The sequence below is a fragment of the Nelumbo lutea genome, chromosome 4 (assembly GCF_056320005.1).
Source record: "Nelumbo lutea isolate HS-2025 chromosome 4, American lotus-T2T, whole genome shotgun sequence".
In the NCBI taxonomy this organism is placed as follows: Eukaryota; Viridiplantae; Streptophyta; class Magnoliopsida; order Proteales; family Nelumbonaceae; genus Nelumbo; species Nelumbo lutea.
The window spans coordinates 87,732,802-87,747,940 of record NC_142687.1 but is presented as its reverse complement, the minus strand read 5'-3'; the positions used below and the strand labels follow the sequence as shown (position 1 = coordinate 87,747,940).

General features: G+C 40.4%; 1 protein-coding gene across 9 annotated transcripts; it reads right to left on the bottom strand.

Annotated features, from left to right (window-relative positions):
* Positions 1-527: 527 nt before the first annotated feature.
* LOC148861594 (cullin-1-like) lies at positions 528-14,660 on the bottom strand. 9 transcript variants are annotated; one of them, XM_088982433.1, is made up of 10 exons: positions 14,499-14,617; positions 13,984-14,421; positions 13,756-13,916; positions 12,049-12,597; positions 11,788-11,878; positions 1,809-1,856; positions 1,516-1,716; positions 1,313-1,390; positions 1,116-1,184; positions 528-851 (listed from the first exon to the last, which is right to left on the bottom strand). In XM_088982433.1, exons 5-10 carry the CDS (start codon positions 11,833-11,835, stop codon positions 810-812), a joined length of 486 nt encoding a protein of 161 aa, XP_088838559.1. In that variant the 5' UTR covers positions 11,836-11,878; positions 12,049-12,597; positions 13,756-13,916; positions 13,984-14,421; positions 14,499-14,617; the 3' UTR covers positions 528-809. The 9 variants fall into 9 exon arrangements, 8 of the variants coding, with proteins under 8 accessions (XP_088838559.1, XP_088838560.1, XP_088838562.1 ...); XM_088982434.1 differs by having other exon boundaries at positions 11,788-12,209; positions 12,305-12,597; XR_016112323.1 differs by having other exon boundaries at positions 1,042-1,184; positions 11,788-12,597; positions 14,499-14,660.
* Between the last annotated feature and the right edge of the window lie 479 nt (positions 14,661-15,139).

Below are 15,139 nucleotides of genomic sequence, written 5' to 3'. Positions count from 1 at the left end.
GTTCAGCAGTTTTGGTCGTTTTTATTTTTTATATTTTTTGTCAGAACGGGCCATCCGTTCGATTAAAATGGTCGGACCGTTCGACCCGGGAACCAGTTCATTGTCAAGTTCGTTTTTAAAAACCTTGGTTCAATCCCAATACAGTTACTTCGTATCATTTCCTTCCCATCCAATATTTATGGTAAGGAGGTCTTGTAAAAATGAGAACATGTTCATACTTAACTGTTTATTTGCAATGCAAATCTTGCATCCATTTGTTTGGAATTATGATTTGAACTCCTATCTCGTTTTCTAATTAGAATTTCTGAAACACAATAAAGATTTATTGGTATGGGGAAGGTCATGAATATCATTAGAATTTCTGACATTTTCTATCTCGTTTTCTAATTAGAATTTCTGAAACACAATAAAGATTTATTGGTATGGGGAAGGTCATGAATATCATTAGAATTTCAGACATTTTCTATCTCGTTTTCTAATTAGAACTCCTATCTCGTTTTCAAAAGCCATGGGGAAGGTCATGAATATCAACATTTTCTAATTAGAATTTCTGAAACACAATAAAGATTTATTGGTATATAATTTAATACAAAGATCTCAGTGCAGAATAGATCCAACTTAAAAGGAAAATAGGAAAAGGAAGAGTTCTCTATATTATTATTGGCCTTGTTCAATCTTCATATATCTCATTCTGCTTCTTGGTTCCCTGTTTCCAATTCAAGTACACAAAACTCCAACCTCTTATTTAGCTTTACTGTTACTGAAATAATTCTGTAAATCATGCTATGTGGTTTTATCATTCTCTCTTTTCAATGCTCCAACCTCCAAGTTAGTGTTGCTTTCCCCATTTCCTGTCCAACACAGACAAGAATTCCATCAGGTTTGACATTGTTGTATGCTTTCTCCATTTATTACTTTATCCTATGCCGATCACTAAATTAGAAATATGCAGTTCTATGATACATAAATATGTATGATAGTACCAGTACAACGAGTGCACCATATGGCTGCAGATTTGCATACAGGCTATGCAACACTTACAGATTATAGTGCTTTTGCAGTACTAATTGATGAAATATGTTTCTGTTATGTAGAATTTGCAATTAGTAGTATACCAGAACATCTTTTGTCAGTGCATTCTCTTGCAGTTCACCTGCATACATAGATAACTCTTGTTCCACAACCTGTCAAGGACAAAACAAATCACCAGATTCTATAAACACATCAATCCAGACATTCTGATTGTACATGATGGTGTATAGCATTCACCAATACAATCAGCAAAGAAAATGATGCCTAATAACTGAATAACCTTTAGTAGCTTTTGTTTACTGCTAGAATGTAAGTAGCAGGAAGCTCTGTTTGTCTCCTGTTTCAAGCACTCATCCACCTAGGAATTATTCCAGTTACAAAGCCAAAAGATCATTAATCTTGACACCCCACACAGTAAACTGACTTCAAACCAAGAAATATCAACTCGAGTGTACACATAAGAAGGAAGCAAGGAAGAATTACCTTGAGCATGTAGTCATTATAAGAATTGATTGCAATCCACTGAGAGGCCTTTGTGGAATAATACTCAGCAGTCGCTTTAAGCATGTCTACTTCGAAGTCCTCATAATACTTCATAGAATCCATTCCCATCTCCACATATATATCCAAAACATCCTTCAACAATGCCTGGTTAATATTCCCTCCTTTGCGCTCCTGATCAATCTAGGGGACAAGATAACTGTTACTCATGAGCCTGATTAGGAAGTGAAGATTGCTAACATGTTGACATAGTTTGTTTTCATTTATCAACATACCATAGACATTACAGCATCCCTTAGTTGTTCATTCACTTCATTGTAGACCTAAAGATCATATAAGAATTGGATATAGTCTGAAACAAGTCAAATAATGTTCTGAGATTTGGGAAATGGAATAAAAAGTCCACTTAACCTGTGGAATTTGACCTACAGAAGTAATAAAATAGCAAGTCCCAAGTTCCATTACCAGATCAGGGAATAACATGAGAGCAGTTCTGTCAAGTGAGGGAAGCTAGCTTCCACCCTCCCCGATGGGGCGGATTTTTTTTTTGCTTAAATGATGGGTTTTGGGGCAGGTACGGGCCCGTACAAGGTAGGGTACGATATTAGGTTAAACCCGACCCTCATATTGTTGGAAAACATATAAACTTTATGTAATAGGTCACTAGGTGTTGAATTTAATAATATTTTGAATCTTGTGTGAAGGATAATTGCTAGTTTATGTGTTTTTTACATGTCTTAATCAAATAATTAGAAATCTTGATGTTCATTTGTGTTATTTTAATTATTTATTGCTTATATATGACAAGAATTAATAGAAAATTAGATGTGGGTTTTAAACTCAACTTGCTCCTACCCTTGAATGCGGGGAGGGTAGGGTCGGGGAGGATTTTGCACTTTCATGTTTGGGGAGGGTTAGGATTCTCAAAATCCAACCCGCTATGGGTTTTAGGGCGGGTACATATTGGGAGGTTTAGGGAGGCGTGTAGGGTCTAGAATTTACAAAACCCTTATCGAACCCACTCCGTTGCCTTCCCTAGACCTGGTCATCGGGTCGAATCGGTTAGGTTAAATGGTTCTTGATCAAGACAACGGTTTTTGGGTCTTGACTAACCGAACCCAAAATCTTTGTTGGGTGACGTTTCGAATGATTCGACCGACAGGGTCAATAGCAGGTTGAAAACATTGATCTCCACCATTCATTTTTTACCCAAAATCATTATTGCCCAATGGATTTGACCATTTTAAATCCAAATTACCAAATTACCCTCAAATTACAAAAATGCCCATCAACTTCTCAAAAACTAGTTGCAACAACAATTTTGAATAAGATTATTTAGGATTCGGTTAGTCAAATCGTGAGCTTTTTTTTTACGGAAAAGTACGGATAGGCCTAAAGCATATTTCTGATTTCCACTACAAATTTATAAACATTCAAAAGGTCAAAAAAACACACTCTATGCACCCATGCCTGCTCATGAATTGATATCAATTCCGACCTGGCACCTACCCCAATTGTACTTTGTGCCTATAAATTCTTACCTTGGGCTAAACCATCATTCTCCCTTTTTTTTTAAACCAAAGCACTGGTTTTTGAAAAACTGGTACTAAACCGATCGGTTAACTGATCAGTTCAGTTAACCGTTGGTTTTTCAATTTTTAATTTCATAATATTATACATAATAAATAGAAAATATTATATTATCAAAAATAAAATAATACATTATATATTATAATTATACATATTTATAATATATAATGCATATATATTCATTTATGATATATCTATTTTTTTTATAAAGGAATATATATGCACTATATATTATATATGTATAATTATAATATACACATTATATATTTGTTTTTTTGAAAATACCAAGCCAAAACCGAACCGATCTGTTCGGTTTTTCATGATTACCCTAGATTTGAAATTATCCCTCTTTCCCGGATATCCATCTTCCATCTCCCCTCCCCCCTGTTTTTCGGTCTAAGATTTCATCGATGATGAAGGATTTTATCCCATTTGTACCTTGGGTTGGATATGGTTAGAAACCCCACCTACATCAATCGACTGGCAGAAGATCCATCGGCATAGGAAGATCCTGAAATTGTTCGAACACAGCATCCACCATTGTTTTTCTTTTACATTCCAGAAAATCGCCGGTTTCAGGCCACATTGCAAAAAAGTCCCCAATCAGGTGAGGTATTCCTTCCCCGTATGTTTTTATCAGCTCTTAGTGAGTCCCAACCCCCACCTCTTAGTGAGTCCCAACCCCCATCTCTCCGGAAATAAATGAATAAAAGTAGAAGCAAAATAGTTTAATACAATAATAAGATAATATGTATTTACATATAAAAGAATAAGGTGGACAATGATATATACATCCAAAAGGAAAAATAAAAGTGAAATGAGAAATTGATGAAAATGATATTAGAGTGGAAATTATGTAATATAATATGTGGAAAGATAGAAAAATAGAAGTAGTAATAAAAATAAAATAAACGCAAAAAAAATGAAAATAAGAAAAATTACATTAAATATATAAGTAATAAAAATATAAATAAATGAAGATGTGTAATAAAATAAAAGATAACAAAAAAATGTGCAAAAGATAAATAAAGAAAAAATGACAATAAAAAGTAAGAAAAGCAAAGGAAAAGTTTTTCTCTTATGATAATTTGTTTTTGGCTTGTTCCTTTGTTGTTGATAGTGTTTTCAACCTGCCGTTAACACGACCGGTTGAGCCATTTGAACCTTCACTTGGTCAAGATTCTAGGTCTGGTTCGAGTAAAACCCAAAGAAATGCCAAAAATCATTTGACCTGGACAGTTGGACTGTTGACCCAGCCGATCCGGTGATCGGCTCGTGAGTTGCAGAATAACAATTTATGCAAACTTCGGGAGGCCATAGCTTTGCACCCCGATGTCCGATTGAGGTGATTTTTTTTATTTATTTTGGATAACTTTTTGAGGTCTATGTTTCCCAATAATACATAAGCACCTTGCCTTGACATTTTCGTGAAAAAACCCCTTTTTGGCCTCAAATTGTAATTTTTAATATTTTTGTAAATAAACAATTAAAAACTGAATTAAAAAACAAAAATTAAATATAAAATAATACATATATAATCTCTAAATCATAGTTATACATTATTTATTGATAAAATATGTATCTGTACATATATACACATGTATTTATTGATAAAATATGCTGATGTGGCATAGTCTGAACCGTTCAGCCCAGTTGGTCGAATTGGTGACCCATGACCTGGAGACAAAAACGGTTTGACCTTTAGGTCGGCTTCTAAAACACTGGTTGTTGCTTAATAAATGCGTAGATGAGTTCTAATAGTGTTTGACTATTTCCAACTGGTTGGACTTCTCCCAGGAAATACTTATCCATGTTCTTTTTTTGTTTAACTTACCTGGGTAATTGAGATTCCTTACTTTCCAATGTTATTTTGCAACACTCACTTTCTTTTGTAAGTTATTATTTTTTTCACCTCTTGCCAATTTTACCCTTTGTGTTAGTAACCCCCCAAAGAAACTGGTTTTTGCTTACTCCTTGCCTTAGCACAACCAGTGACGAAGGCAAAGCAAGGTCTAGAAATGCATCCTTTCCTATTTAACATATAACATATTTTTTTTTCACCCTTTCCTGCTTAACATATAAGAAATTATATATATCAGTTCAGGCATGCAGTTGAAAGTGTGTTTTCTTATGTCTTATTGCCAATTGAGCTATAGAATGTGTTATTGATGTGTCTAAGATTTTCTCGACCATATCCTTGTGTATCTTAATTATTGCACAATACCCTAGCATTTCCCAAGCATATCCTAATATTTCTCTTTTCAAATATTGGTTTCGAGACTCTTGTTAACCACCTCTATCTATCCATCAGATTGGGGGTGGTAGCTAGTTGACTTGAAGAGTTTAATCCCGTGTAGGCGAAAAAGCTCAGCCAAAAAATGGCTCATAAAAATAGGGTCCATGTCTGATACAATTGAGCTGGGGAGCTCGTGTAGGTGCACAATTTCCCGGAGGAACAATTCAGCAACTGTGACTGTTGTAAATGGGTGTGATAGAGGAAGGAAATGATTGTATTTCGTCAATCTATCCACTAAGGATAACTGTTTTGCTAGCAGAAATGGGCACTCCTATGATGAAATCCATTGATATATCATCCCGGACTTGGGTTGGTATTGGGAGTGGTTGCAAGAGGCCTGTTGGTGTTGTAGTGGCCGACTTGTTTTGTTGGCATACTGCACACCCGACTATTAAGTTCTGGATAGATGTACGCATGGAATAATTACAGGAGCTTCCTGAGATGAGCATAATCTGTCGGAATTTCCAGGCGTCCTTTGAAGAAGAGTAGATCATTCTTAATGTGTACCTGGGGTACAGTGAGGGATTTGCCAATACTTGGGCCTTCAACTGCTGTAACTCCCTATGGGACTGGGCTTCTTTTTGAAGTAGATCTAGGAGTGGAGAAGTTGGGGAAGATACTAGTAATTGAAATGATTGTGGGTGCCGTGAGAGGGCATCAACAACTCGGTTAGCAACCCCTGCTTTGTACTCAATTATGTAGTCGTACCCCAGTAACTTGGATATCCATCGTTGTTGTTCCAGGGATAGGACTGATTGATCCAATAAGAACTTCAAACTTTGATGGTCGGTCCAAATTATGAACCATCTACCGAGCAAGTAGGATTGCCAATGTTGGACTGCTAAGACCACTGCTATTAGTTCTCATTCATAAATTGATTTGGCCCACTTTTGTGATGTTAAGGCCTTGTAGAAAAAGGCTAGTGGTCGCCCCTCTTGCATGAGAACAGTCCCAACACCTTGACCGAATCACACTCAATGATGAAGTCATTTATGAAATCGGGCAATGCTAATGTTGGAGGGCTCGCAACTGCTTGTCTCAATTGCTCAAAAGCTTGTTGGGCTTGGGTTGACCAGTGAAAAGCATATTGTTTCAGCAATTGGGTCAACAGGGTAGCTATTAGGCCGTAGTTTTTTATGAAGCAGCGGTAGTACCCAGTCAGACCCAAGAAGTCTCTCAACTCTTTCACACTTTTGGGTTGCGGCCAACCCATTATAATAGAGATTTTATCTGGGTTGGCCGCTACAGTTCCGTTCTCTACAACATGCCCTAAGTAGTGAACTTGGTTTTATCCAAATGAGCACTTGGACTCTTTAGCGAACAATTGGTGGGCCTCAAGTGTTGCAAGGTTGACCTGTAGATGATTCAGATGTTCCTCCCAATTGGGTCTATAGATCAATATGTCATCAAAGAAAACAAGGATGAACTTACGTAAATATGGCCGAAATATGTCGTTCATTAATGCTTGAAATGTGGCTGGAGCATTGGTCAACCCAAATGGCATGACCAGGAACTCATAGTGGCCATCACGTGTCCTGAAAGCCGTTTTGAGTTCATCAAGCAGCTCATCAATGATCGGTATTGAAATCGGTCTTTAATGGTGATATTGTTAAGGGCTCTGTAATCAATACAAAATTGCTACACCCCATCCTTCTTTTTGACTAATAATACCGATGAAGAGAATGGGCTGTATTATCCCTTGCTTAAGCATATCTTGAACCTTCTTCTCGATTTCAAATTTTTGAAAGTAAGGGTATCGGTAGGGTCTTACATTGGTTGGGGCAGCTCCTGGCATGAGGGGGATGCGGTGGTCATGCTTTCGGCGGGGTGGAAGTTCTTGGGGTTCTTCGAACACGCTGCCATATTGCTGAAGGAGTTGTTGTAGGCGGCTTTGGAAGTCTCTAGGCCCATTTGGGATGCTATTAGCTAAAAATGGGCTGGTCCAATTTGAGTCCATGTGCATGAATATGGGCTGATCCGGATCTCCCATTTGCTTTGTTAATGTTGCAAGACTGATGGGCCTTGGACCCTTGCATGTTTGCCCTTGTAGATGGACTGTAGAGTTCCCTGATGTGAAGTCCATAGTGAAATGGGCCCAGTCACAAATCACGGGCCCTAGCTGTCTTAACCATTGAATGCCTAGCACCACGTCCGCTCCACTGAGATGAAGAGGATATAGGTTCACTACAAACTGGTGACCCTGAACCTTTAGTGGTAAGCACATGCAAATGCTATTATAGGATAGGCTATTACCGTTGGCCACATAAACTGTAAAAGTTGTTGTTGGTTGAACTGGGAGTCCCATTTTATCCACCAAGACTTGAGTTATGAAGTTAAGGGAATTGCCACTGTCTATGACACTTGGCGTCCCTGGATTAGCCCCGCAACTCTCATTGTTTTAGGGGACGCAAGTCCCATAAGGGCTTGTAGAGATATTTCAGGTGTGCCATTGAGTTGTATTTCCCACCCTGGGTTAGATTTTCCACAACCGGTGAGGTCGTCTTCCTCTTTGACATCTGTTTGGAGGAGAAATGCTTGTTGTTTCTTGCACCGATGGCCCGACCCAAATTTCTCTTTGTAGTTGTAACAGAGTCCTTTGTCTCTACGGGCTTGCATCTTTGCCTAGGTCATCCGTTTGAAAGGAACCAATGGCCCTGGGCCTAGTATTCCTTCCTCCTTGTCTGGTGCTGTTGTCCTAGTTCTTGGACCCCATGGTCGTTGCACCTTTCTTGCTCGAGTGAACTTATCCTCATACAATCTTGCTAGTGCTGCCGCATTTATGACCGAAGTGGGCTGCATCGCCTTCACTTTCAGTCGCAGTTCTTCTTTTAGGCCGCCGATGAAGCTTCCCACCAGCGCCTTCTCCGTCCACCCTTGGACACTCACGGCCAATTTTTCAAACTCCATCTGGTAATCTTTAACTGATCCCACCTGCTGTAGCTTTGCCAAACTCTCATCATGATCTTCGAACCTAGATGATCCAAAATGGATAGTCATGGCATCAGTGAAGTCTACCCAAGTTTGACGAGGGTGCCCCCATCGGTACCATTGAAACTAGAGGATAGCTTCCCCTTCAAGATGCACAAAAGCCAGAGCTACCCTGTCTTGCCCAGGTGTCTCATGGTAATCGAAGTATCATTCGGCTCTGAGAATCCAGGGAGTTGGGTCACCGTCTGAGAAGATGGGGAAATCGATTTTGGCTACTCTCGTTGCCACCGACCCTGTTCTGCGGTTGTTTCATTGCTGCGCTCTTCTTGGCTTCCTCTGTCGTTGTTCGTTGCACCTGCTCCAGCCGATTGAGGAGAGCAGTGAAACCTTCCTTCATTTCTTTGAGATCTGAAGACACTCGATGGATCTCTACCTCCATCTGATCCGCTCGGGTGTCTACTACCGTGTTTCTTGTGTTGGTCTTGCTGACTCTGGTACCAACTTGTTAGGAACCTGCCTAACTCAGGGCTCTTCGAGGGAGCCAACCTCCTGAATTCATTGGAAGGAGAGAGAGAGAGAGAGAGAGAGAGAGAGAGAGAGAGAGAGAGAGAGAGAGAGAGAGAGAGAGAGTATTAATGCCGAAAGAATTACTATCTTATTTCTCTTTGTGCTTCACTACTTATACTGTTTACAATCTTTGATTTCTTTCTATTACAACTATTGCAGGTGGACGATTAGTTGTGCTGACGTGACCTCCTCTTGTAAAACTGATTAACTGCTTTTTATTGGTCTGTTCCAGTAGTCTTTACAACTTCATCCCTCTTTTCACTTGAACATGGTATGACCTGATAGAAGAGCCACCAAATATGAACATGGAAGTCTCTAGGCCCATTTGGGATGCTATTAGCTAAAGATGGGCTGGTCCAATTTGAGTCCATGTGCATGAATATGGGCTGATCCGGAACTCCCATTTGCTTTGTTAATGTTGCAAGACTGATGGGCCTTGGACCCTTGCATGTTTGCCTTTGTAGATGAACTGTAGAGTTCCCTGATGTGAAGTCCATAGTGAAATGGGCCCAGTCACAAATCACGGGCCCTAGCTGTCTTAACCATTGAATGCCTAGCACTACATCAACTCCATTGAGATGAAGAGGATATAGGTTCACTACAAACTGGTGACCTTGAACCTTTAGTGGTAAGCACATGCAAATTCTATTGTAGGATAGGCTATTACCGTTGGCCACATGAACTGTAAAAGCTATTGTTGGTTGAACCGGGAGTCCCATTTTATCCACCAAGACTTGAGTTATGAAGTTAAGGGAATTGCCACTGTCTATGAGGATTGACACTTGGCGTCCCTGGATTAGCCCCGCAACTCTCATTGTTTGAGGGGACGCAAGTCCCGTAAGGGCTTGTAGAGATATTTCAGGTGTGCCGCTGAGTTGTATTTCCCACCTTGGGTTAGATTTCCTGCAACTGATGAGGTCATATTCCTCTTTGACATCTGTTTGGAGGAGAAATGCTTGTTGTTTCTTGCACCGATGGCCCAACCCAAATTTCTCTTTGTAGTTGTAATAGAGTCCTTTGTCTCTACGGGCTTGCATCTTTGCCTAGGTCATCCGTTTGAAAGGAACCTATGGGCTTGGGCCCAGTATTCCTTCCTCCTTGTCTGATGTTGTTGTCCTAGTTCTTGGACCCATGGCCGTTGCACCTTTCTTGCTCGAGCAAACTTATCCTCATACAATCTTGCTAGTGCTGCCGCATTTATGACCGAAGTGGGTTGCATCGCCTTCACTTTCAGTTGCAGTTCTTCTTTCAGGCCGCCGACGAAGCTTCCCACCAGTGCCTTCTCCGTCCACCCTTGGACACTCATGGCCAATTTTTCGAACTCCATTTGGTAATCTTTAACTGATCCCACTTGCTGTAGCTTTGCCAAACTCTCATCATGATCTTCGAGCCCAGATGATTCAAAACGGATAGTCATGGCATCAGTGAAGTCTGTCCAAGTTTGACGAGGGTGCCCCCATTGGTACCATTGAAACCAGAGGATAGTCTTGCCCAGGTGTCTCATGGTAATCGAATTATCGTTCGGCTCTGAGAATCTAGGGAGTTGGGTCGCCGCCTGAGAAGATGGGGAAATCAATTTTGGCTACTCTCGTTGCCGCCGACCCTATTCTGCGGTTGTTTCATTGCTGCGCTCTTCTTGGCTTCCTCTGTCGTTGTTCGTTGCCACCTGCTCCAGTCGATTGAGGAGTGCAGTGAAACCTTCCTTCATTGCTTTGAGATCTGAAGACATTCGATGGATCTCTACCTCCATCTGATCCATTCGGGTGTCTACTGCCGTGTTCATTGTGTTGGTCTTGCTGACTTTGATACCAACTTGTTAGGAACCTGCCTAACTTAGGGCTCTTCGAGGGAGACAACCTCCTGAATTCGTTGGAGAGAGAGAGAGAGAGAGAGAGAGAGAGAGAGAGAGAGAGAGAGAGAGAGTTAATGCCGAAAGAATTACTGTCTTATTTCTCTTTGTGCTTCACTACTTATACTGTTTACAATCTTTGATTTCTTTCTATTACAACTGTTGCAAGTGGACGATTAGTTGTGCTGACGTGACCTCCTCTTGTAAAACTGATTAAATGCTTTTTATTGGTCTGTTCCAGTAGTCTTTACAACTTCATCCCTCTTTTCACTTGAACATGGTATGACCTGATAGGAGAGCCACCAAATATGAAACATTAAGAAGGAAACGAATTAATGAGGTATATGTTTCTGAAAAAATTCTGTTTGTTGTGAGTAAGCATATGTTGCGGTCCACTAGAAGTAGAAAACTACTGTATTCAGTGAACTCAATCAACTGGAATGCTCTAGGTGAAGTACTAAATACAACTTTCCAAATGTTAGGGTCGGTTTGGTTTGCAATTGGAATCAGAATTGGAATCAAAATCCTTAAGAAACGGAATCAGAATAATCTATTCCCATATATTCTGTTTGGTTCAGAGAGGAATAGGATTGAAAATTAGAATCAGCTGGAATGGGATTTCATTCCCAAGGGAGGGGGAAGGAATGGTCATTCCCTCAAATGGGAGAATGCCATTCCACCAGGAATGCGAATGGGGTTCTGATTCTGCCCCAACCAAACAGTTGGGATCAGAATGACCTTTTTCCGGTTCCAGACCTCTATTCCCATAAACCAAACGGTCCCTTATTTCAATAATTGTCAAAATGACCATTATTTATATCAAATTCATGGGGCTAGGCTACTAACGTTAGAGGATGAAGAATATCCATCAGCTTTGAAGGTCTTAGGACAAATTCATAAATCTCATGTTTCATTTTTACTATCTAACCACTTGGTGCTTTCCCTGTGGAAACATTACTTCTTATCAAATGGTATTCCTCTATGGAAGAAAGAAGAAAAAACAAAAAACAGAGATGTCACAGACCTTGGAATTGAGATATTCTTTGAATGTCTCTTTGAATTTGTCATACATTTGCTGAGAATAGTTAGGTGGTTTTCAAGAGCCGTAAACAGTTCTGCCCAGGTGAGCTAAAGGCATACAAATCCACACATGATACTTAATCTCATTGAAATTATGCTAAAAAAGATACAGAGATGCAAACTAATCACAGGTGCTAGGTTAAGAAAATACTCAGACGATTCGTAAAACTAGAAAAACCCGTAACAGTTAACAGCATTAGGATACTTGTAATATAGCATATAATCTTCACCGGAGATATCCTGATCAGAAATTCCCTCTAGTCTGTTGGTGATCCTGTCACAAGCCTCTTGTAAGATCACCCGATATTGTTCGAAAGTGAGAGGAGCCTCGGATTGTTCTGCGGCCATGTCGACGCCTCCGAAGCTCTGCTACAATATCAACGAAAATGGAAAATCAGAATCAAACAGAGTCGAATTCCTTCGATTTGAAAAGGAGAGAAACATTTCCGCCGTGAGATTACAATATGGGCTGCGGAATTTGGTTCAGGAATTGCAGAAAAGCTGCAGAGAAACAGAAGCAGTAACAGAGATGGAAGCATTGTACTAGGCTAGCAATCTTCGATGCAAACCGGTAGAAAGAAGAAAATGAAATGAGAGTTGTGTGGTGTGAACGCGTGCTAGAACTCGGAAGTTTTCGGCCTTTTTTTTTATTCAATATCTGCTGCATGCGTCACTTGTGCTCCACTGACATCGAATGGATGCTATGCATCTGAACTGAGATCTGGGAGATGGGGCCCACGGCCTAGCCCAAAAGCTGCATCAAGGAAAAGTGCGTTGAATATTGTTATGCAGGCTGATGCATCGAATATCTGACCATCAATTAAAACCGTAAAAGATTTGACTTGACTTGATGACGAATTGACATTTGATGTAAACATCTTGCTGACTTCATAACTTTCAGATTGGGGTGGGGGTGAGGTTGGGTTGGGTTGGGGGCACTCGCAATTGGTGAATTGAAGACACACATATCTACTATGAATTAGAGTGGATAGGAAAAATGAGTTGGAAATTAGGCTATGAATGGGGGAGGGTTGAGTACCACCCATTTGATCATCTAATTCAATTATTCAAATCAGTCCTTTTTTTCCTTACCTTTTCTCTATTCTAATTGCATAAAAATTGAACTATAAAAAATAAAAAATTTCAAATAAAAAAAATGCATAAAAACACAACAAATGGCAACACATAATATATATATATATATATATAGCATGGTACGACCGAGCGGGCCGATACGGCCCAGCTCGCAGCCTGGCCCAACACGACCCATATATATTTATATAATATTATATAAATTATAAATATATAATAATATATAGAATATAATATATTAATAAAAGAAATATATTTTTTAATTTCATTATACTAATTTATTTAATTATTGTATATATAAGCAATTTTATACACAAAATTCATATAAAATTAAAATTTTAAGTTTTTTGTCAATTTCTTTTAAATAAATAGCTTTGGCTCAATACATGGCCCGTCCTAGGCCAAGGCTCGACCCACGAGCCAGCCTGGCCCGTGACACGGGCCTGGGCCGTGGGCCATGCTGGGCTGACCCCCCAAAATCTCACCGGGGAGGGCGGCACGACCCATGACGGCCCGCAAGCCAACACGTTTCGGCCCGACACAACCCATTTTATACCTCTAAAAACAGTCATTGTTTAACTTACCTATGAAACAAAAGAACATGTGTAATTGCACTTATCAAAATAAATGAAAAACCAATGAGACCTTACATGGAAGTGTAAAATGACGGTTTATTTGATCAAAGTAATTAAAACAAAAGAAATAATTGAAATGACATTTTGAAATAAAAAAAAGTAAAATAAGGCAGTACAAAATAGGGTATGAGACCATTTTGTAGAAATTTAACAAAAATAATAAAAAGTAGGAAGTTGTAGAATACATGTCAAGCTGGTTGATATGTTGAGGAATCGTCGACAATCTTCTTGAGCCTGAGCATTCTCTAACTGAAAATGAAGGAACTCCCATATCGACCTTCATCTTTGTGGTGTTCCGCTCCAAAGTGATGGCTCGATGAAATAGAGCTTGGCCCATGAAGTTCACCTGCAGGAAAAGATAATTAGCATGAAATAGATGCACAAGCGAGCTTTCGAAGTATGAAAGCACTTACCGATAGTGCATGATAGAACATCATTGCACCAAGCTCGTTGGTATCCTGGTGGCTGTAACACCTGGCATCTTTGGGGAGAAGAATATCACCACTCACTCCGAGCACGCCACGAGGATCCCATACTCGATCTGTAGTAGTGACCTTCCAGTTCGGGATTTAGATGGGGCCATGCGAACTAGAGCCCTTAGGGACGGAGCTGGGGTATGTTAGAAGTTCTTGGCAGAGCGAACTAGTCCAACCTGGTTTGAGAAGTGGGGTTAGTGAACTTAGGATTTACGCTTTCGTCATCCATGTCCACTATGTCGGGCTCCCTTGCCGCCGACATCCTCTCCACCATCTCTTTCTCTGTCTTTGACGCGTGCAAAGACTTGATTGCCCTTCTCTTCTTCTTAGGAACCCTTCTCGCTACAGCCAGAATGGACATCAGAGTGGACATGTCTGTCCAAAAACAGAGGGGAGGCTTAGTTAAATCAAGCATATCAAATCGGATGAACAAAATGCAATAAGGGCACTACCTATTGGACTCAGACGCCTGATCAAGCATCGGTTTGGCCAAAAATTCGTCGGCCAGGGATTGTCGTGCTATGACGAATCTGGCCTTCTCTACCACCGCCTCAGGACCTTCCTTAGTTTGGTTCTCCTGATAGAGTTCGGTGAATCTGTCTTAGGGAGATGTCATAATTTGTGAGCACCTCGCAAATAAAAGGGTGAAGCGAGAAGCAAAGTCCGACGATCAGTGCCTCTTCGAAGACATAGACTTCCGTTCGCCAATGGCTTTAAGGGTATTGACCCTCACCGGGCTAGATATAACCACAAGTATTGGGAATCTGGAAAGTCATCACTAAGGTAGCAATTTCCTTCCCACTCAGTTCGTTGGGCCCAAACTCCGACCTCATCCTTGGATGCTGATGAGAGGTCAATGTCCCTCTTTGAGACCCTCATCACTCTTGAGCAAAGGTCCCTACCTCATCTTGAGCGACCTAGTAATACTCCCTCTCCGACTCGCTTATGGACACAACTTAAATATAAATGAAGGGACTCATCGAAGGATGGGTGTTATGGACATGACACCCGGCAATACGTTGCATCACAACCGCAGGCAGTAGCGTGCACAGCAGTGCGCCACGGTATAGGCTGCCAGCCGCACGCCGAGCGG